The 19,944-nt window shown below is 56.3% G+C and overlaps 1 protein-coding gene across 2 annotated transcripts in view; it reads right to left on the bottom strand.

Moving 5' to 3' along the window:
• The window catches only part of DGKD (diacylglycerol kinase delta), a 100,458-nt gene that overhangs the window by 14,184 nt on the left and 66,330 nt on the right, over positions 1–19,944 (bottom strand). For both annotated transcript variants that reach the window (XM_081050738.1, XM_081050739.1), the window contains exons 5-22: positions 19,666–19,798; positions 18,735–18,841; positions 18,235–18,360; positions 18,000–18,102; positions 17,195–17,357; positions 15,307–15,415; positions 12,258–12,397; positions 11,334–11,421; positions 10,230–10,324; positions 10,024–10,123; positions 9,673–9,946; positions 8,040–8,189; positions 7,137–7,265; positions 5,779–5,875; positions 3,342–3,452; positions 1,478–1,574; positions 1,169–1,276; positions 123–236 (exon numbers count right to left, since the gene is read on the bottom strand). In XM_081050738.1, coding sequence (XP_080906864.1) covers positions 123–236; positions 1,169–1,276; positions 1,478–1,574; positions 3,342–3,452; positions 5,779–5,875; positions 7,137–7,265; positions 8,040–8,189; positions 9,673–9,946; positions 10,024–10,123; positions 10,230–10,324; positions 11,334–11,421; positions 12,258–12,397; positions 15,307–15,415; positions 17,195–17,357; positions 18,000–18,102; positions 18,235–18,360; positions 18,735–18,841; positions 19,666–19,798 — 2,244 coding nt within the window. The remainder of the gene's footprint in view (positions 1–122; positions 237–1,168; positions 1,277–1,477; positions 1,575–3,341; positions 3,453–5,778; positions 5,876–7,136; positions 7,266–8,039; positions 8,190–9,672; positions 9,947–10,023; positions 10,124–10,229; positions 10,325–11,333; positions 11,422–12,257; positions 12,398–15,306; positions 15,416–17,194; positions 17,358–17,999; positions 18,103–18,234; positions 18,361–18,734; positions 18,842–19,665; positions 19,799–19,944) is intronic.

Genomic DNA, 19,944 nt, shown 5'->3' with positions numbered 1-19,944 from the left:
GCGAGAGTCAGTCTCCTGGGCTCTCTCAGGACACTTATCAGGGAGGGCGAAGTCTCTGGGCCAGGACCGGCCTCTGCAAACGTCTCCCAGGTCCCCCCCACCTCCAGGACCGTGGCCAGTACCTGGGCAATCCGGTGATGCTGCAGCCTAATGACCCGAGAGACGGCCATCTGCATACTGCCAAACACGGCGACCACCTCCAAGATCTTATCATCGAAGGAAGGAGCTGCGAAAGTCTGAAACGGCAGGGTCGGAGCTGAGGGGGGCGCCACCGGCCCGGGACACGCCCCCACGCGCGGGTGGGCTGCCGCACCGGTAAAGCCAGGCAGGCCCACGACGAGAGGTGATGTGTCCTAATTAAAGAACCCCTTCCTAACATCCAGGAACCCGCTACTCGGGATCAAATCCCGGCTCTGCCACTTAGGAGCCCTGTGACCTTGGGCAAGTTCCTGAAGGTTTCCTCATCTGTAAAGTGGGATAACACCGGTGTATTCCTCGAGTACTTGTTATGAGGGCGGATACTATGTGCACAGACTGAGAACAGCGACCAGCACACAGTAAGTGTACCGTGTTAACTATCTTGGTTAATTCTTATGTACAAAGGAAGCCATGCTCCTGGTTAAAACCCTCGGTGCCTCCCAGTTCTCGGCACAAATCCACAAGCTCTTCCCGGGCTTACCCAACCCTGAGGGAGCCCTTATTTCTCGGCACTCCCCACGCCTGCTGTGTACTGCCCTGGGCGGCCGCTAAGCCTCTCATCCGCTGCACCCTCTGCCTGGAACAGCCCCCACCCACCCACCTGACCTGGCCAACCCCACGTTATCCTCAGGTCTCAACACAGATGTCCCCTCCTCCGAGAAGCCTTCCCAGATTGCCCCAAGTCAGGATTGGGTCCGGCTTGTGCGGCACACCTGTGCCTCTGACAACATCTGTTCTGCCTGGCCCCCTTTCTTGTGAGCGGGGGATCCCATCGGTCTTGTTCTCCACTGTACCCCCCCTGCCAGCAGGAAGGCGTCCGTCTCTCTGCATCACTGACAGAGCACCTCCAGTGCTATGCTGACACTCTGTCAGGGCCCGAAGGGGCCGACGCTCCTTGAAGGGACTGCCTCTCTGGTTACCCCCACCCCTCCCCAAGCTCGGGCCCACGTCACCCAGCACCCGTACGTACGTCATCTTCCTTGGTGCCCCCCCAGAAGTTGGTCCCTCCGGCATAGCTGGGAATGTTGAGGACTGCAATTCCCTGGAGGCTGGGGAGTGGGATGGGCCGCCCGTCACACTGAGCAGTGGAAACGCAGGACAAGGAAAGAAAAGAGACACGCAGGGCATCAACCGGTCCTTCTCCACTAGCGACCCGCCCCCAGGGCTGAGGAGGCCACGGCCAGCAGCTGGGCTCCCACCGAGGGACCAAAAGGCCGGTGTCCACAAGGAGTAGTGCCCCCAGGAGACCAGATGGGCCCGACCGCCTGCTCCCACTCACCTCCAGCAGGACCTTTTGCTCCAGGTTCTTGTAGGTTCTGTGCAGCAACTCTTTGGTCCCGAGAACCCCATACCACATCATGTTTTTGGTGCGACTCCTGGAGATGGAAAGCAAAGAGCTGACAAGGGCTCTGGCTTTCTTCCTACAGTTAAGTCCAGTCATTGCTGCAGAATGTGGGGATGGCACCTGATCCAATGGTTAGACTCAGCAGTTCCTTACAGCGGTGACACCTCGGGGAAGGGCGAGCACTGGTGTGGTACCCACGTAAGATACGCAGAAACAGATGAATTTACTGACAGGACATTCTGCTAGAAAAAAGTATCCCCCAAGAAAGTAATCACACCCCGAAAGGTAAGGAAGGTAAGGCACAACACAACCTCACCAAAATTTTATAAATGATGGGGTTTTTCTGACTAAAATTATGCTTATCGTAGAAAATATGGAAAGCACAGAAAAGCACAAAGAAGAAAGTAATCTCCAGAATCCCCGATCTGCATGCTTCTGTGTCCTTAGTCTTTCCCAGGTATGCGATTTACCGGTAAGATAACCAGCCCGAGTCCTCTGCCTGACCCACTGCGCTTCCCCGTGTCCCAAGCACGACTGATCTCCGGAGGAACAGGTCCCTACGTCACTTATCGAATGAATCTTTGACCAGATGTGGCTCGTTCCCACTCTGAGCTCTGTAAATTACATGGCAGTGGGCCCTCTGCCCACATTTCTAGTCAGTTCTTTGGGACAGATTTGTAAAACTAGAATTATTCTAGGGAGACCTTTTGAAAGCTCTCAATAAAACTCAGGGAAGGTTCTAGCAAGGTCCAAAGGTTCTAAAAATATGTCACAGCCCTCACCTGTTTCACTCGCTAAATTCTATGAATTTTAATGCCCTTTTCAGTTATTTCTGGACCAACAGGGCACTGTGAATGACAAGTTCCCGCCTGCGGCTGCGTGCCAGGATGTGCGTGGCAGTCTCCTCCACACACGGCCCGCAGCTCCAAAGCTCTTGGAGTCCTGAGTACGATTTGATTCCCCCACGAATGTCCACCTACATACAACGTGGACAACTCCTCAGGTGCGAGTGTGACTCCCTTCCATCCAGCTCCCTGGAGGTTTCCTTCCAAGTGACGGTGGCAGCACACGGGGCACACGGGCCTCCTGACTCGCGCCAGTGGCTCTTTTCTGCACAACTGCATACCAGCTTCCCCTCCCTATTCTACGTCAGAGCTGAACAGTCTCCTCCTCCAGGAGATAATGGGGGGTGGGAGGTGGGAGGCATTAACGCCACACTTCTCAAATTTCCAGAGGGGAGGGAATTCCTACTTCAGCCCGGGAGAAAAGCTCCCCATTTCTTCCATTCTGTCTCCAGGCCGGGAAGAACAGAGAGATGGTAAGTTAGGGGGAGAAACTGAACATCCCCAGTGAAAGCCCTCAGGACCTCTCATGTGGCCGTCTTCCTGCATAAGGTGCATTCTTGTGGGGCAACCCACCCACGGGCGACAGCTGGTGTGATGAACACACAGACATCCTACCAACGAGCGGGGACTCCACACACTGTTACCTGCCCTGTTCCAGCTCCCCACAGACTTACGACTTGGAGACTTGGCCTGTTCCCATCGCCTACTCACAGTGTCTGGTGCTGATCTGCCCCGAGCTGGCCCACCCGGGCGCCCTCCTCCAGGCTGGCCTCCTGGGTTTCCCACACCTGTGAAAGCACCTCCACTTTCTCACGCATGGCGTTGGGGCTCGCCCTTGCCTCCTGCCTAAGGACTCTGCACATTCCTCTACCCCCTGGCTCTGGACAGTACTTCCCCTGCTCCAGAACGAGAAAGGACGCCGTGAAGGACAGGTGTGCATGGGCATCACCCACCTGCACTTCTCCGGGTGCTCATCACGCTTGTTGTTGAAGTCCAGGGATATCTTCGCATCCAGGCCAATGCCGAAGTAGTTGTTCATGACACACTTCTCGGTGTAGTACTCGCTGCAAAGGGGGTTTCGGGCCAATTACAGCAACCTGCTTATGAGCTGCTTCACTTCACAGCCTCCCACCCTCCAAGCATTTCTTTCTGAGGGCAGAGCTCATAGCTGTTTTTCGTTTGTTTTTTGGTAACAGAGTTATTGGGAGTGAACTCATACCATATAACTTACGCATTCAAAATGCACAATACCATTATTTTAAATGCACTCATGGACTCATGTCACCATCACTGCAATCCATGTCAGAACACTTCATCACGCCAAAAGGAAGCGTTAGCCGTCGGCCCCACCCCTCCCCAGCCCCCGCAACCACCGATCTGCTTCCTGTCTCTATGGACCTGCCTCTCCTGGACATTTCACATAAGTGGGACCACACAACACGGGGCCCTTCGCATCACGCTCCCTTCACTGAGCACACTTCTCAGGGTTCATCCGGGTTCAGCGCTCATCTCTTTAAAGGCCAAATATCAGTCCATTGTAGGAGGGACCCCATCTTGCTTAGCCGTTTATCAGTGATGGGCACCTGAGCTGCTCACTCAGCGCCAGGGTTTGTGAACATTCGCACACACACACTAGTGTGAACGTGTGTTTCGTTTCTCTTGGGCCTGTCTCAGGAGGGGAACTGCTGCGCCACGTGGAAACTCGAGGTTCTCAGGACCTGCCAGACGGTTTCCCAAAGCAGCCGCTCCATCTCACATTCCCATCAGCAACATCCCACCTTATGATTCTACGGCACACCTGAGACGCACACCAGCCTGAACTCTGGATCTCAGAATATCCCTCAGACACCTCGAGGCCCAGTCAAAGCAGTTTTCAAACGTGACACATCCATCCCTGCCCCTGTGGCAACGTGCTTCCCTTTCCCGTGTCCTCTGCTGGTAAGACTATTTCATTCCAGCTTCTCACCCGGCCCTCACCCTCCTGCCACGGAGCCAAACCCTCCCATGATCATGGCCCCCAGGTCACAGCTGGCGGTGCTCTGTGGACCCTGGTTCCTCTCCAGGACAGATGCGTGATGGCAGCAGCCCCCTGACCCTCGACCCAGAGGATGTAGCATGGAGAGAGTATGTCCTTGACGCTCATCGTGGAAGTTCCCCAGGAAGTCGATGGGGGCGGTGGGCTAAGGGACGACAGCTTGGACCAGAACTCTGTGCACTTCAAGTCAACAGGCTTTTGCAGCCTGACCCAAAAAGCAATCAACATACACACGTTCTTATGACGCATCTAACCCAAGGGCCTAAGAGCTTAGTGAGAGCAAAGCTCTGAGACAAACAGTTCTCAGCTGAAGACCATGTGCTCCCCAGAACTTACAGGTCCTGGGGGGAGACGTCATGGGGACGGCGGGGGGGTGGGGGGGTGAGGGGGGTGGCTGGACTCCAGGAGACCATCCAGGCAAAGGCCAAATGGCAAAAGTGCTGGGGTGTCAGGTGACGCCACGGCACACCACCCCGGGTAGAGGGAGGAGAGCAGCTTCTGTCCCCTCCCGTCTGAAGAGGAGAGGAGGAAAAGAGACCAACAGCCACAGCTGTAGACGTGGAACCTCGGTGATCTCAGGCGAAGGACTGGTTTCAGGAAGCCCGGGGGGCACTGCTCACAGAAAAACTACAGCTGCAGCATTTTTAAGAAACCACCTCAGGAAAGTCAAAACCAGAACCAGACAGCCCCGGGAGGAGCAGACAGGCAGGCAGCAGTATCGGGTCCGGGATGGGACGCCAGTAACGGCCAGGCCAGCACCTGGCAGCAGGTGTCTGAAGCGAGGCCACCCTCTGGCAAACGGGCATGGTGGCCACCCCGCACACTTTCAGCTCTGCTTTCCCGAAACTTCCAGTTTCTGTAAACCGTACATTTCTCACTGTTACTCTGACCCATCACACCAGACACATGGTTGGCAACTTTTAACCACTTGCCACCAGCCTCCAGCTGCCCAGCCCTTGCTGTCAGCCAGCAGAAAGGAATGCCTAGAAGAATGAGTTTTCAAACCGCCATCTTTCTCCACAATGGCCTGCATACACACGAGACTGCACCAACACTGCTGTACAAAGTCCTCTCTGCCTCAGGACCCGGCACAGAGAGCATCGGAACGTCCCACCCCACAAGTCTCAGAACGGGCGGTACTTCTGACGTGTGCGGGCTGCAGGGACCAGGAGTGAGCGGGACAGGCCCCGCCCTCCACAGGGAGCTCCCGCACTCCAGCTGAGGTCTCATGATTCCGGGGTTTTCCTTACAGGCTGCAAGAGGATCACCTAGGCAACGTTTCCGAGTTTCTCTAATTCCAGATCAGATTTCTACGCTCCTTTGTTCTACGCCCACATGGTTCACCCCATACTCACAGGTTTTCTGGTTCCGAGTTAAAGGGATCGGCATTAATTAACAAGCGACTGATGACTGAACCTCCAGGCAAGGAGCCAGACATCCCAGCCCGAACATCTGTGGGGAGATAACAGACGACACAGCGATGGTCAGCAGCTACTGAATTGAGGGAAGCTCGTGTCCTCCAGGCTGGCACTTTCCTCAGGACACTATAATTAAACTTTTCTGAAATAACGTATAAACATGTCCGAATTTTGACAATTAACAGTCTGCTCAGAAATCACCATCATCAACCCATATTCATGAAACAAAAATAAGCATACTGAGTGGCAGAAATCACACCTATGACAAATCAATACCTAATGGTAAAAGGGCTTATAAAGACAGTTCTCATTAAATGTACGAAACTCCACCAAAAGATTCATACAACTAATCTTCGAGTCCAGTCGTACACCTTTAGAAGGCTGAATTCATGAGAAATAAACATCAGGGAACAGTCAGGTGACCAGAAACTTCAAGCTACGTGCACCAATTTACATTTTTTAAATCAAACATTAAGGTAGAGATGGAGCCCTGCTTTTGCACATTCTGCCAATCCATCCTTCTAGTAACATCTCCAGCAGTGATTAACCAAATATTTCTCACTAGCCTCACTTCCCAAGGGCTTCTGGAATTTTCTTTCTGTTCAGTTGAGATTCACTAGAAATTGCCAAATCACTCACAGGAGCACAGGGTGTGGCTAGGAGGCCTCAGGAACCGCCCTGAAGCTGGTGAAGGGAGTCTTATTGGCAATTTCAACCCCTTGTACCATTTCTTCCTTTGAGGACACAAAGTACTGTCACAATTCCCCCTGAGGGCAGAAGCAACAGGAGTAGCCTCCACTCTCTCCTGGGCAAAATGAGAGCAAGGAAAGAAAGCGGGCTGGGCCCACCTCCCCCAGCAGCTGGCTGTGCTCCTGCCATCACGCTGGGAAAGGCAGGATGACCCCTCGGTCCGTCACCACCCGCCTGGCCCTCCCTTTTCACTCAGGGTAACTCCCAGTCATCCTTCAGCACCCAGCTCAGGTATTGCCTGCTACACGACACTTTCACGGGCCCGAGGTAGTGATTTGGGTGCTGTTTGCCCTTTGTAATAAATAAGGGCACTTGTCATACTGTGCTCTAACTGTGAAATTCCGTCCCCTTCCCCAAGGACCTACAAGCTCTTAAAGGACAGGGACCCAGTCTCATTCTTCCCACAGACCCAGCGCTGGGCCACGTGCTAGGCCGTGGACCTCGCAGGTCGCAGGGCAGGGCCTCTGAGAGCCTCCTGCAGGCAGGCCTGGCCGGGCCACTAGGCCGGCGGTGTCACCCTGCCCCCCGGGGGTGGGGACACTCACTCGGGAACAGGATCTTCGTGTTGAGTGCTGGCAGGCCATCCCGGTTTCCTGACTGGGGAGGAAGAGAGGCAGAGCTGCCCAGTGACAAACTTCCTTTGCTTATCAGCTTCTCACATGGGGATTTGGACACTATAAAAACAGGACAGAAGGCTGTAAGAGTCCAAAATAGGACAGGACTAAACTCCCGGGAAAGATCATTAGAGACGTGCCAGGTGGACGGGCCGAGGGACGAGAGGAATGGTTACAAGCCACTGGTCAACCCTAAGTAGAGTGGGCAAGATAGAGAACAGGGGACAGAGAGGCAAGTGGGTTTAGGTGCCCTGTAGAGGGTGACAAAGGCCACGGAGGGTGAGATTGGGGCAGAGCACAGAGGGCTGGGGGAGCCCATGCCAAGGAGTTCTGAGCAGCAGTGAGCATGGAGGAAATCCTCAGACAGACACCTGCTAGTGGCCTGTCCAGGCTATAGGAAGGGGCCACAAGCAGCCAGTGGGGAGGGGCGACTCTCCACTCAGGAGCCCAAGCTGGGGGCTGTTCCAGGAGGGTAAGGGTCCCTGGGCAGATGGCCCATGGAGCTGGGTGGTTCCCTGGCCAAAATGCCAGGCAAGGCCAGCTCTGGCTGGAGTGAATTTCACACGCACACGGCGTCAGGCTGGCTGCAGCCAGGAGGACCCACAGGCCCTGAGCCCGGCTTGGTCTGGGGAGCGCAGGGGGGTTCTGGGGAAAGCAGACTCCTTAGCAGCAAGGCTCCGCCCCCACCTGCCACCAGACAGACCGCACACATCCTGACTTGATACTACGAAGTGGCCAAAGCAGGGGGCAGGCACCCTGGAAACCCCTCGGCAAGCTTCCTGAGTATCCCACAGGCCCGACGGCAGCACAGAGGGTCATCCCGCCAGCTGGCACCTTTGCGGAGGCTCCTGCACTTGGCAATCCCACAGCTGTCGCCATGGCACACTCTGTCGTCCGACTTCAGGTCTTTTTTCTCCTCCGACTCAGAGAGACCTAGGACAATCCTCTCCTGCTCTTGCGTCTGGGCATTCTGCTCATCGACAGCTGTGCAGGGAAAGAAGGTTTGCCGCTCAGCAGTGGCTATGGACCCGCAGGCAGTGCCAGGCTGACAGAGCGCCTGCTGAACAGACGCCCTTCTTCGTCTCCCAGGTTGACGTATCTTCAAATGTCCTCTTGGCTAAAGGCTTAGACCTGAAGCTCCCACCTTGTCCCCACTGTTTCCCTGTCCTAGCACACTGCAAATAGGCCAGGCACCTGGGCATTCATGCCAGTGGGTGGGGGACAAGGACCAAGAGGCCGGAAGATGCGGAGAGAAGGTGAGTGAAGGAGCGAGAGCCCAGAGCAGCCTGGGGGACATGACAAGGCCCCATCTGAGCACAGCAGTGTGTGTGTGTGTGTGTGTGTGTGTGTGTGTGTGTGTGTGTGTGTGTGTGTGGAGGGGGGTCATGACCTGACTATTGTCACTGAAGCAAGACGCAAGCCCACTGCCCAGAGTGGAAAAGGTGAGAGCTGGGACTGTCTGAAGCAAGTGGAGTGGTGTAAAATGGTATCTGAGGGAAATGAGAGACAAGGCAGACCAAGGACAAGGACAGACTTGATCAGAGAGATCTGGGGGTCCCAGTGAGGTGAGAGGCCATGGAGTTCATAGGTCAGTGTGGTTTGTTAAGTGTTTTCAAAGCTTAGCAAACCGAGTCTAGAAAAAGGGAGTGACCAATCAAGTGGGACTTTCATCCAACGCGGGTCTACCTGCCTGCCCCAGGCCCGTCGTGGACACGGCATGGGCAGCCTGGACGCCAGGCCAGTGACCTGACCCGCGGCGCTCACGCTCCTCCCAGCTCTCTGACTACCTCCCCGGCTCCCCAGCCTCCAACCCCTCAGTGCAGCTGTAGCCTCGCCAGCCTCTCTCTTTGCCCATGGGCTTCACAGCCTCACCTCAGTCCTGGCCGGGGCCCACCACTCTCCTGGGCACAGGGCCCTCCTCACCGGGTGCCCTCAGGACACCTCAGCTCTAACCACCCAAGCTCTCTTCACAACTCGCTCCCTTGGAGGCAGCCCCGCCTCTGACTCCACAAAGCCCCATGACAATCTGCGGCTGCCACCTGCTCCTGGGGGCTGTTGCCGACATTTGGCAGTGACCACAGCATAGGACCCTTGCAGGGAGTGGGTCCCCTCCCCAGGGATCCGTCTCTCCCGCGTGCTCCCTGCCTGAACTCATGTGGGGCATCTTTTCACCCTCTCGACTCCACCTTCCACTTTCTAGAATCCCGGGGAGCCCCCGCCCTAGTCAGCAGCGTCTTTACATCAGACACAAGTAGGTGAACAGGGAGAAATCTCCGCAGCACGCTCTGAGGGAGGAGGTGCTGCCACGTGGCAGGCAGTCTACAGGGAAAGTGGACAGCTGGCAGTGACCTCGGGCCGTCAAGCTTTGGTTTACACCTGGATCCTTTCTATCGCCAAGACTGGGGGGAAAGTGGGTGTGCCCAGTGCTTGCCTGAAGATGGCTACTCATTCTTAAGAGACCAGCTACCTTTTTCTGTGTGTTCTATGATCTGACGAATCGCCTTCTTCAGGCTGTTGGCTCTTAGCATGAGTTGTTCCCGAGGCCGGAATATCTGCGGCCGGGCTGGGCACGCCGACCCCACTGGGCGTTCCATGGCGGAGCCACCGCCGCTGCCTGCCCCATCTCCATCTTCTGTCTCCTCAGCGATGGTGGGCGGTGGGGTGGACAGAGAGGATGAGGCCTGGGACTCGTCGTCCAAGGTCTTGAGGAGAGAATCCAGCTTCTCTTTCAGGACGGAGCACTGGATGGTAAACAAAGGGCAGGGAATGGAGTGCCTCTCCGTCCTGAACCCCTCCGCCCAGGCACCCGGGGACAAACCTTCTTGGCCATGACCTCCGACTCCTCGGAACTCTCAGTCGTCCTCTCGTAGGCCTTCCCCACTCGAGCCACGAAGTCCTTCACCGTCTCGCAGAGCACTCTGTGGGAGGAAACGCAGAAAGCTACTTCTAGAGAGACAGTTCTGGCTGGGCACCCGGCGCCCTGCGTGCTGGACCCCTGGCTTCCTGGGGGCCACAGGCACTTACTTTGCTGATGAGATCACCACTGAGTGCTGGTCGGAGGTCAGGATTTTAGAAAGATGAGCTGCGACCGAGTCTTCATAGAAGAGAATTTGCTGTACCTACAATTACCCCAAAACAGGGCGGGGTGACTGCGGGTCCATGCCTGTGGGGTCCTCACCCATTGCCTCGCTAGCCCAGCCTCAGCTCGCGTCCCTAATCTGAGACCCGCCAGTGCTTCCTGAAAGGTTCCGAAGGCTTCAGCAAGATGTGAACAGATGGATCGCAACAAAAAAAAAAGTCAATCAAAACTTACAAACCACTCGTGCTTCTTTAGCCCGAGATTCACCACCACCAGCCTGTGCTAAGAACTATAATCTTTTATCTGCTTCCACAGACAGGGCTCCTTCATTTAGGTCCCATTCATAGCAGACAACACATTTTGCTGCCTGACTGGGACTTGGCCAGTCCCTGCCTTCTCTCTCTCACCTCTGCCTGCTGAAAAGGGAGCGCTACCTCCGTGTGACGGACCTCTCTTTAGGCCCTAGCCCAGGGCTCAGCAGACTTTACTTTCGGCTAGACAGTAAATATCTGAGGCGTCGCACACACATTCTTCTTCTCTTAAAAGGTACCGACCAGCCATGTGAAAGCAGGCCTGGGCCGTAGCGTGCCTGGGCCCCTTGGCAGAGCCCTCGCTCTCCTGCTCAGCCAGCAGCCAGCTCGCCCAGGGGGACAAGCACAGCTATGAATCCAGCACTGTGCTGCTGCAGGACAGAAGAAAAAGAAGGCAAAGCCCAGGCCTCAAGGGACTCTTAAATCACAAAAATAATCATAGGACGAGAAGCAGAGCTAAACGCTGAGCTCGCACAGGCCACCTGCAAAGGCCAGTGACGTGGAAAGGGGGGCGTGGGGCAGCAGAGGTCACAGAGGGTGTGCACCGGGAGGGGGGGAAGTCCTTAGGAGACCACCATCACAAAGCACCCCAAATCTTGGTGAGAACCCAGGAAGCCCCCAAAGCCAGGGGGGTAGGGGTCAGAGGTCATGCGGCTCCAGCTCAACCTTGGGCTGACACTGCACTTCTGCGAGTCTGTCTAGGGCGGGCCGTGTTAGCAGGGGGGTCACCGGAAGTACCTCAGAACCATCGCTGAAGTCCTCGGTGACGACGGTGGAGGAGGACGCCTGCCGGGGGAGTTTGGTCTCATAGGCCATGACGCTCCACCTGCACATGAAGGCAGCTCTCAGCCTGGCTCCAGGGACCAGGGCCTGGGGACTTGCTCTTACGACAGCTCTAACTAGCTGTACGCCTTCTGTCTGGACTGCTTGTCCCATAACTTGGCTCCTCACTCAGCTGAGAACAAATGTCACACCAGGAGGGCAGGGCAGCTGCCCTGAAGGAAGCGAAATGAAGCCCCCAACAGAGAGCTGCAATCCGCAGCCAGCAGCCAGCTCCCCCAGGGCATGTGTGCAACGCACAGGCACCAGAGGCAGCCACCCCCCTTAAGTGGACGAGGAATGGTAGGGGCAGCAGGAGTGCGCTGGAAATCACACCTGCTGACCTGGAGAGAGCAGAAGCGTTCCCAACACCACCAACACCACCAACACCGCAGGCTGTGGTGAGTGGGGATGAGACGTGAGCTCAGAACGCAGGGAGGGTGCTAAAGGCTCTTCAGACAGAGAGTATGGATCCAATACATGAGGTTGTTCTGGGAACACAACGTGGGAAAAGGGGTTTGCTCAACTATGGATAAAGAGTGCTCTGCTGACAGGTATCAGAGGAGGGCTGAATGGCCAAAGGGGACAGAGTCACCTTCCGCAACAGCCCCAGTGGGTCAGGCTCGGCCAGACCACTCTAGGGCACGGTTCCTAACCTGTCCTGTTGGTTGTTATCTTTTTCATAATCTTGATCAAAAGTTCAAGACTACCAGAAAAAAAAAATTCCTGCTCAGGTCAAATTTTTACCACTACCTGCAGAGAGCCCATGGTTTCCAGAGACCCTGGGTAAGAACCCCTGGTCGAGGTGACCTGTCGGTCGCATGAGAACACGTCCCCACTCACCTGTCCAGCATCTTGGTGCTGGCCCTTTCCAGCTTCTCCAGGATCTGCGGGAGCTGCGTGTCATCATCACAGGCCGAGCCCCAGCCTAGCACACGAGCCAGGTCATTCCCTGTGCCAAGTGGCAACACTCCCAGCTGACACTGTCAGAACACAGCGGGGAAGACAAGGCCTGAATCCCCTCATTCCTACTGACCACAGTGGCTCAACTCAGTGTGAGAAACCTGGTGTAAGCCGGCGTGGCGCTGACATTCCAGGCAGAGGCAGAGCCACAAGGTAGGACAGACAGCCCACTGAACCCCACAAAAGACTCCTCGCTTTCCCACAGACCCTCGTTCCACCGGTCGCCACGTTCTGACAATCCCCTAGGGTCTCTCTGATCTACAGCGCCCAAATCCCTTCCCTGCCATTTTCATAGCCACGGCCACAGTCCTGTCCCCGACTGTTGAGCCCCTAAACCCCTGCAGAACCATTCTGACCCCCCACCACCATCTCTCCACCCATGATTTCACCTTACTCACTAATACCAAGTTCATTTTCCAAAAACACCACTAGTGTCATCACTCTTATGAAAACATCCCCAGTGGCTTCTAAGTCCCATCAAAACAGGTACCAGCACCAGGCTCAAGGCCGCCGAACTCAAGCCTGCCCAGTGCTCGGCCACCACCCCACCACCTGCTGCTCCCCGGAGACCCGTGCATTGCTCAGGCCTCGCCCCCACGCCCCCAGAATTCCCACCCCAGAGCCCCCATGAGCCCCACAGCCAAGTCAGTGCTGAGGAAGCTCCCTATACACTGGCTGCCCGAGAACTCTCCACCTCCCCTTCCGATGTGCAGTGCGGGCCGGTCCTCGGTCCTCCCTAAACACTGCACAGCCCAGGTCACCTGCCCTGGCCACCAGGAGGCCACGGGCTGGAATGGAAGGTTAGGACAAGGAAGCCTGAGCCCCAGGCGGAGAGGCCCCTGCTGCGTCCCTAGGGCCTGAAAAAAAAGGTGTGGCCAGTGGAGTAAAGGTACGGGAACAGCCCAGCTGGGGGGTGACCCTCCTGCCAAGCAGGGTAGTGAGGACAGAGGAGGTCAGAGGCACAGAAGGAAGAAGGAGCCAAACTGGGGGGTCTGTAATCTGCATTATGAAGTCTGGACTTGATCCTAAAGCCAAGGGACCACTAAGGAAAGCTCCAGGGGGGTGGAGGGGCTGCATGAGCAGAGCCGCTCGTGGGGAATGCCCCCAGGGAGGAGTGGACAGACAGAGGCCCAGGGTCAGCAGCATACGGGGTGGCAGGACTGAGCCCCAGCAACTAACTAGAAGTGAGGAGGGAGAGTGACGGAAGAAGAATCAAGAACAGCTGTCATGTCTCTGGCTCAGACATCTGCTAGATGACATTTTCAGACTCTCAGGAAAGGAATGTGGGGCCTGTGGGGCTGAGCAGTGGGCTCAGTGCTGGAAATGCCGGGCTTGAGGGTGGGGAGGGTGAGAAACACCGACCAGGCAGCGTCCTGGGGAGGCTGGGGCAGGGGGTGACCAGGGGATCAAGTACCACAGAAAAGCCGAAGGAGATAAGTGCTCACTGAAGTCAGCTGAGTGGCTGAAATCTGCCTTCCTGACTACTGGTAATGAACTTGCAGATGGTCGTGGAAGTCAAAACGGAACCCTGGACCTAAGTGTAGTGCTCTGACTTCACCACGAGGGGGCAGCACTCTCTTTCCTGAGCAAACGGCCGCCCTTAGCGAGCAGGTCACCCTCCACCTTGCGGCCTCACGGGGAGCCAGGCGCTAATACTGACAACAGACAGTCCACCCCACCTCCAAGGACCGCCAGCACTGAGAGTGGGAAGAGAATGCGGAGTCTCTGGAAACTACGCTCCAGGCAGGGCAAAAATCTGAAGAAAAAATATGATGGAAGCAAATGACAAACGCAGAAAAATACGACCAACAAGGAGTTTATATCTCTAATACGACAATAATCATTAGAAATCAATCTTTTCCAAAAGGTAAATACTCTAATAGAAAGCTAGACAGGAAACAAACAGGTGGTTCATTTAAAAATTCGTGGTTAACTGAGGTGGTTGACTTCACCAGTATTAAATAAAAAACAAAACACACTTTTTTGTCTTCGTCGGACAAAAAAGAAAAAGACGCACAATGGACAGCATGTGGGAAAGGACAGTTTTTCCGCAGCACCAGGACATTAAATGGGCACAGCCTGAGGCAGCGCGGACGGCAGTACAGATCACACGCTAAGTGTGGGCGCTCTTTGAAAGAGAGCAGCTGGGCGGGTGCACACATGGTTTTCAGCAGAGCTGTCTATGAAGCCATCTGAGCGCCCATCAGTGGGGAGGAAGCGAGGCCCGTGCCGCCCAGCAGGGAAGCACCCCCGCAGACCTCCACTTACTGCCAAGGAGCGAGCGCCCGACACCGCAACACACTGATTCATGGAGTGCGGGAACGGAGCAGCAGGGCAGCGTGAGCCCGCTGGACTCAACACTGCATTATCCTACATGCACAGTGATAGGTCTGAGCGACAGCTGCCCGTGTTAGTAGTGGGTAATTACGGGGGGGGGGGGAGAAGGAGAGGAAGCAGGAAGTGGAAAATCAATGAACACCTCTTTTCTTGCAATCAGAAAAACCTGTGTTTAATTCAATACAGAAATAAACTAAGGCCAAGGGACTGTAACCCTGACTTGAAGTTCAAGTCTACTTCTGTCCCCTCCTCACAAGCAAGAGGCATCAGGCCGCAGATGACATCACTGCTCAACAAGGAACCGGTGAGGGTGCGGCAAGGTGGTGGCCCCACTCAGACCTGCTCCCAACCTGGGACTTCCGGGGAATGGATGCTCTTTTTGTACTTCTCACTGTGACGTTCCCGTCCCTGCACCACAGCCCCAGCCAGTGCCCCAGTCCCGGCCCCATGCTATCAAGCTATAATACCTGCTCTTCCCCCAGACCTTCGCTGGTCTCCTGGGGAACAGTGACAAAGGGTGTCACCAGGAGAGCCAGGCCTCTCTGATGGTGGCCTCGCTCTCCCATGGTTGGGACCCTCCAGATTCAGGTACCTGTTTGTGAAGATTGAGGCTGTCGATTTCAGAGAGGACCCAGCCAACACTGCCATCCCCACCGCAGACCAGAATCCGGAATGTGTCAAACTTCTGGAATAAGCGTAAGCTGCAGAGAAAAGGGGACATCAGTGAAATGACATACATTCTGAAGGACAGATGGCGGCCACTTCATCCTAGGCCGAGGGGCCCCGTCTGCGCTGAGCCGGCGCTCCACCTGTGAATGAGCCTCTCAGAGGCAGAGCTCAGCCCGCTGGGACCCCAGGCACCCGAGGGCGGCGGCTAGGCCTCTGCGCCCAGCCCACTCCCTGGCCCTCAGCAGCCAGCTCCCACACGTCACTCAGGAGCCCAGGCCGCGGGGTTCTGCCCACACTGTACCTGTCCCTCTGGGCCACTTCATCTTCCCAGGTGACATGACCCACCCTTTCATGCCTCGTAACTCCATCTCCCTCCTGTTCTCCTCGTGGTCACCGTGCCCCTCGCATGCACTGCCCCCTCAGGACACCCCACCGCCTTCTGCTCGCTCCTCACCCTCTTCCCAAGTGGCCTCCTCCACATTTCGGCTTCAGGGACCACAGGGACGCCAATGACCCTGAATGACCCAGATGACTCAGCACAACGACCTCCAGGCTTCCTGAAGACACACCTGCACTTGTCTACCAAACACGCCCGTGGGGTGTCCCACGGTCACCTCCCTGTCCGAGGTTTCCCTCCTGGGAGGACTGCAGAGCTTCATCCACCCAGTCGCCGGCCACGCCCCACTGTCCCGAGTGCAGGCCACCACCGCTTCCCTCGTAATGGCTACAAGAGACTCCTGCATGCCTCACGTCTCCTGCGGGGCACCTTCAATTTCTGCGATCAGTGTGATTTTCCCAAACAAGTCTCATCGACTATCTAAGCAGTTACTGCCTTTCCAGGAAAGGTTCAAACCTCTCGGCCAGCACCTAGGGTCCTCCCTGGCCAGCAGCTCCCTGCCCGTCTCCGCGGCCACCCCACTATGTTCTCTCCTCTTTGCACACACAGCACCCTCTGTCTAGAAGGTTCCCCACCTCCCTCCCTGCCAAGACAACACTAACTCTCCTGAGATGCTGGCTCAGGGGAGGAGAATCTGAGGACAGCTCCCCCAGCCCCACCCCCGTTTGATTCACAAGTCCCTTCCCCAGGTCCACACAGAATCTAAGCATCTCCTTGTCAACGTGACAGATCACCCTGTCTTGTGACCTTGACTATGTGTTCGTGTGCCACACCCCCGGCAGGGGGCAGGGACCCCACCTTCCTGGGCCTTGCACCTAGCAGAGTGTGAGCCTCTAGCAGAGGAAGCCCTCAGAAGACAAACAGGAACGAGGGACATGGCCCAGAACTGAGGCTACACAGAGGTGAGGTTCTGCAGTGGCAAGCGCCTCACTAGAAAGGACACACATCAGCTCTCCAACTAGCTCATAAAAGGTGTAACTACTGTGCCTCCCACAGCAGCCCTCGCACACCTGCACGTGTCACTGCGCCCGCCCGGTGGGCGATCTCTTGTGGCCGCCAACGTGAAAAATCTCTGTTCTGGCCTCACTGGAGGAAGCAGCCACCCGAAAACACGAGGCAGGTCTGTAACTACCGACGTCAGAACATGTCCACAGCACGCCGCACGGCGACAGGGGACACATGACTACACGTGATTTAAAAATGTGTGCACACACGTTTGGAAGCTAGACGGACACGCACCTCTATTAAGAGTGGGTACCTCTGTGGGTGGAATTTGGTGAGGGGATGATTCGAGAAAGACAACTTTTATTTCCTGTTTTAAAATGTCCTTATCTTTGATCCTTGTTTAATAAACATGCATTATCTTCAAAGTTTTTTTAAACTCCAAGCAAGACATATTCCACAAGCTTCCTACCCGAGGTGTGGTCCTCCGTTCATGAGGTCAAAGACCTGGGCAGGGTTCAGCAGCTGTTTGAATCTTCTGAGGAACTTCACGCCCTGGTTATCCCCGCTTTTTGAATTGACAAAGACCAACAAGGGACTTGTGCAGGACGGAGGGCATGTGGCCTTCCAGAAGCCTGGAGGGAGGATGGGAAAGGATGGAAGAGAACGTGAAAGCCGTGAGGGATGAGGGGCACTCTTCATCGTGCAGGAAGTAGGCATGCCCGAGGGCCCTGCAGCTCCCAGGTGCACGCCCAGGAACCACAGAGATTCGTGAGCACATTTCCACAGGGCCGTCCCCCCAGAGGGAAGGAGTCCCAGCCCAATGTGACTTCACATTTACAAAGATGCTGAATTTCAGAAAGGCTGCGCCCCGTGTGCTCTGGCTTTCCCTCTTGTTCTAAACCTGGAAGAACTGACTTCCTGAGACACGTGCGTGTGCCTCAGTCTGCCACCTGCCCGCCAACACCTGGTAGCACACATCATCAAATGCCACCCGGACAGGAGAGGCAGGCATGGAACTGTGTGCCAATCAGTCTGCTGAGTCTCAGACAGCTGGCTAGCCCCGCCCCGTCAGTAAGGACCCCGCCTTGAGTCCTCTGCCCGTGGCCATCGGGACACCCTGCACAGCCGCTGCACAAACTCCTCTCCCCAACGAGGGGCCTGACCTCCTCCTGACCACGTCACAATCACCAGCACAGCCCCTTCTAGCGTGGGGGAGGAGAAAGCGCAGAGAGGGAAGCACGAGGAAAGGGACAGGCCAGGAGCGCGGGACCCACCGTCGGAATCGATGCTGTTGAGGGCCGTGGGCGGGATGACGGACACCTTACACAGGCCCAGCGGGCACTTGGTCAGCAAGGACTCCTTACACGCCGTGTGCACCTGAAACAAGCACCCATGGGCACGGGGGTCACGGCCCCTTCACACACACCGGGACGCAGGGAGGAGTGGGCAGCGCTGCTGTGCCCACCAGGGCATTTCCCAGACCCCCCCCCCCCCAAGGGCCGCACTCACCGTGACCTTGCACCAGAGGCAGCGCCAGTCCTGCAGGCGCAGCACGCTGCCGCAGGTCTTGTCACACACCGTGCACTTGGCGCTCACGGGCAGGTTCCCCTCCAGCCACTGGTGAGGCATGGCGATCTGCAGACCAAGCAGACGCGCGCTAGGGACGGCCCCGCCCCACACGGCCCAAGAGCCCTGGGGTAGAGATGCTCCCGAATGAACTCGGCCAGGACACTGTTCTCCACACAGGCAGAGGGAGGCGGGGTCTGCAAGGGCCTGCCCCATGCACGGCTCCCGCCCCGGTGCAGCATGACTCCTGGGGACGGGGCAGAACTCAGGAGGACAGAGGCCACCCGGGGCCCCCCAATACAGGGCGGGAGAAACTCAAACCCGCAAGAAGAGACCTGAGCACAGGCCAGTGGGGGCGGCAGAGGGTCCGCGGCCTGGGCGCCGGGTGCCGGCACAAGGAAAGGATGGCCATGCATGCAGGGTCGGCGGCCCCCTGAGCCTACCCCATCCTCATCCTCGATGATGTCCTTCCCGATGGAGGCCAGCGTGGTCCACTTGCAGTTATTGGTCGCGCGCACAGCACACCGCTTGTGGGCCTTGAACTTGCACACTGTGAGAGAATGAGACATGAACCCTCGAGCCACTGCCTGTGCTTGGAGACACTCTGGAGGAACTGCTCGGTGTCTTCTGGGGAAGTTGCAATGAACACACAGCACTCCCCATTATAAGCTAACTACTGAGGCACGCGCAGGCACTGGGCACGGTGACACTACATGCCCACTACGGCCAGGAGTCAGCAGACTTTCTGGAAAGGGCCAGAGAGCAACCAGCTCCGGCTTCGTGGGCCATGCACAGTCTCCATTCCAACGGCTCAACCCACCCCTGAAGCACAAGGACCGCCATGGGCCATGCTTCACATACAGACACTGAAGTTTAAATGTCGCATGATTTTCTGTGTCACAATAGTCGTCTTCTCTTGATTTTTTTCCAACCATTTAAAAACGTAAAACCATTCTAAACTTCACAGGCCGTGTAAGAGCAGGCAGCAGATGGGATCTGGTCCGGGGACCACCGCTGGCCTTTCTCTCCTCCTGCCCACACACTAAGCCTGCCCTCTACATCCGGAAGACACATGTTAGTCCATAACCCAATTTACCCAGAGGCGGGGGCTGACTACAAGGGAAACCAAGACAGTTCCAGCCCCTTTTCCCTCTGTGTCCTCTAGTCTCCTCTCCATGTGTCCTCATCACCACTTCCCCTCTTTCCCTCTGCTCCATTACTATAAAAAACTAACTTATCAAAGACTCCTCCATGGGTACAATAAACAAACATGGGGGCCACAGGAATCACTTGACTCCTGAGTGACTTGCGGTGGCAGTGTTTGGACTTCTAAGGTCGGGCTACCTCCCCAGCCGAATGACACATCGTTCGTACCTTCACAGGACAGTCCGTGGGACGTGACCCCAGACAGGGCCTCGCGACATACGTTGCAGTAGGTTGGCCTCGCGTGGGAACAGGCGTACCAGTTGTGCGTGCCTGAGAAGTGGTCCATGCTGTACTGGGTCGGCTGGAAGAAGGAATAAGATGGCCCAGATGAGGCAAAAATCTGCCGTTCTTAACGTGGTCACTTGAACAGGTCACAGGGACGTGTCCAGGAGGTTCATGAAGGATAAAGGATGGGGTCACAGTCTGATGGGCAGCCTTACTTTACAA

The sequence above is a fragment of the Rhinolophus hipposideros genome, assembly GCF_964194185.1.
Source record: "Rhinolophus hipposideros genome assembly, chromosome: 6".
Lineage (NCBI taxonomy): Eukaryota > Metazoa > Chordata > Mammalia > Chiroptera > Rhinolophidae > Rhinolophus > Rhinolophus hipposideros.
This window is presented reverse-complemented; position numbering and strand designations above follow the sequence as displayed.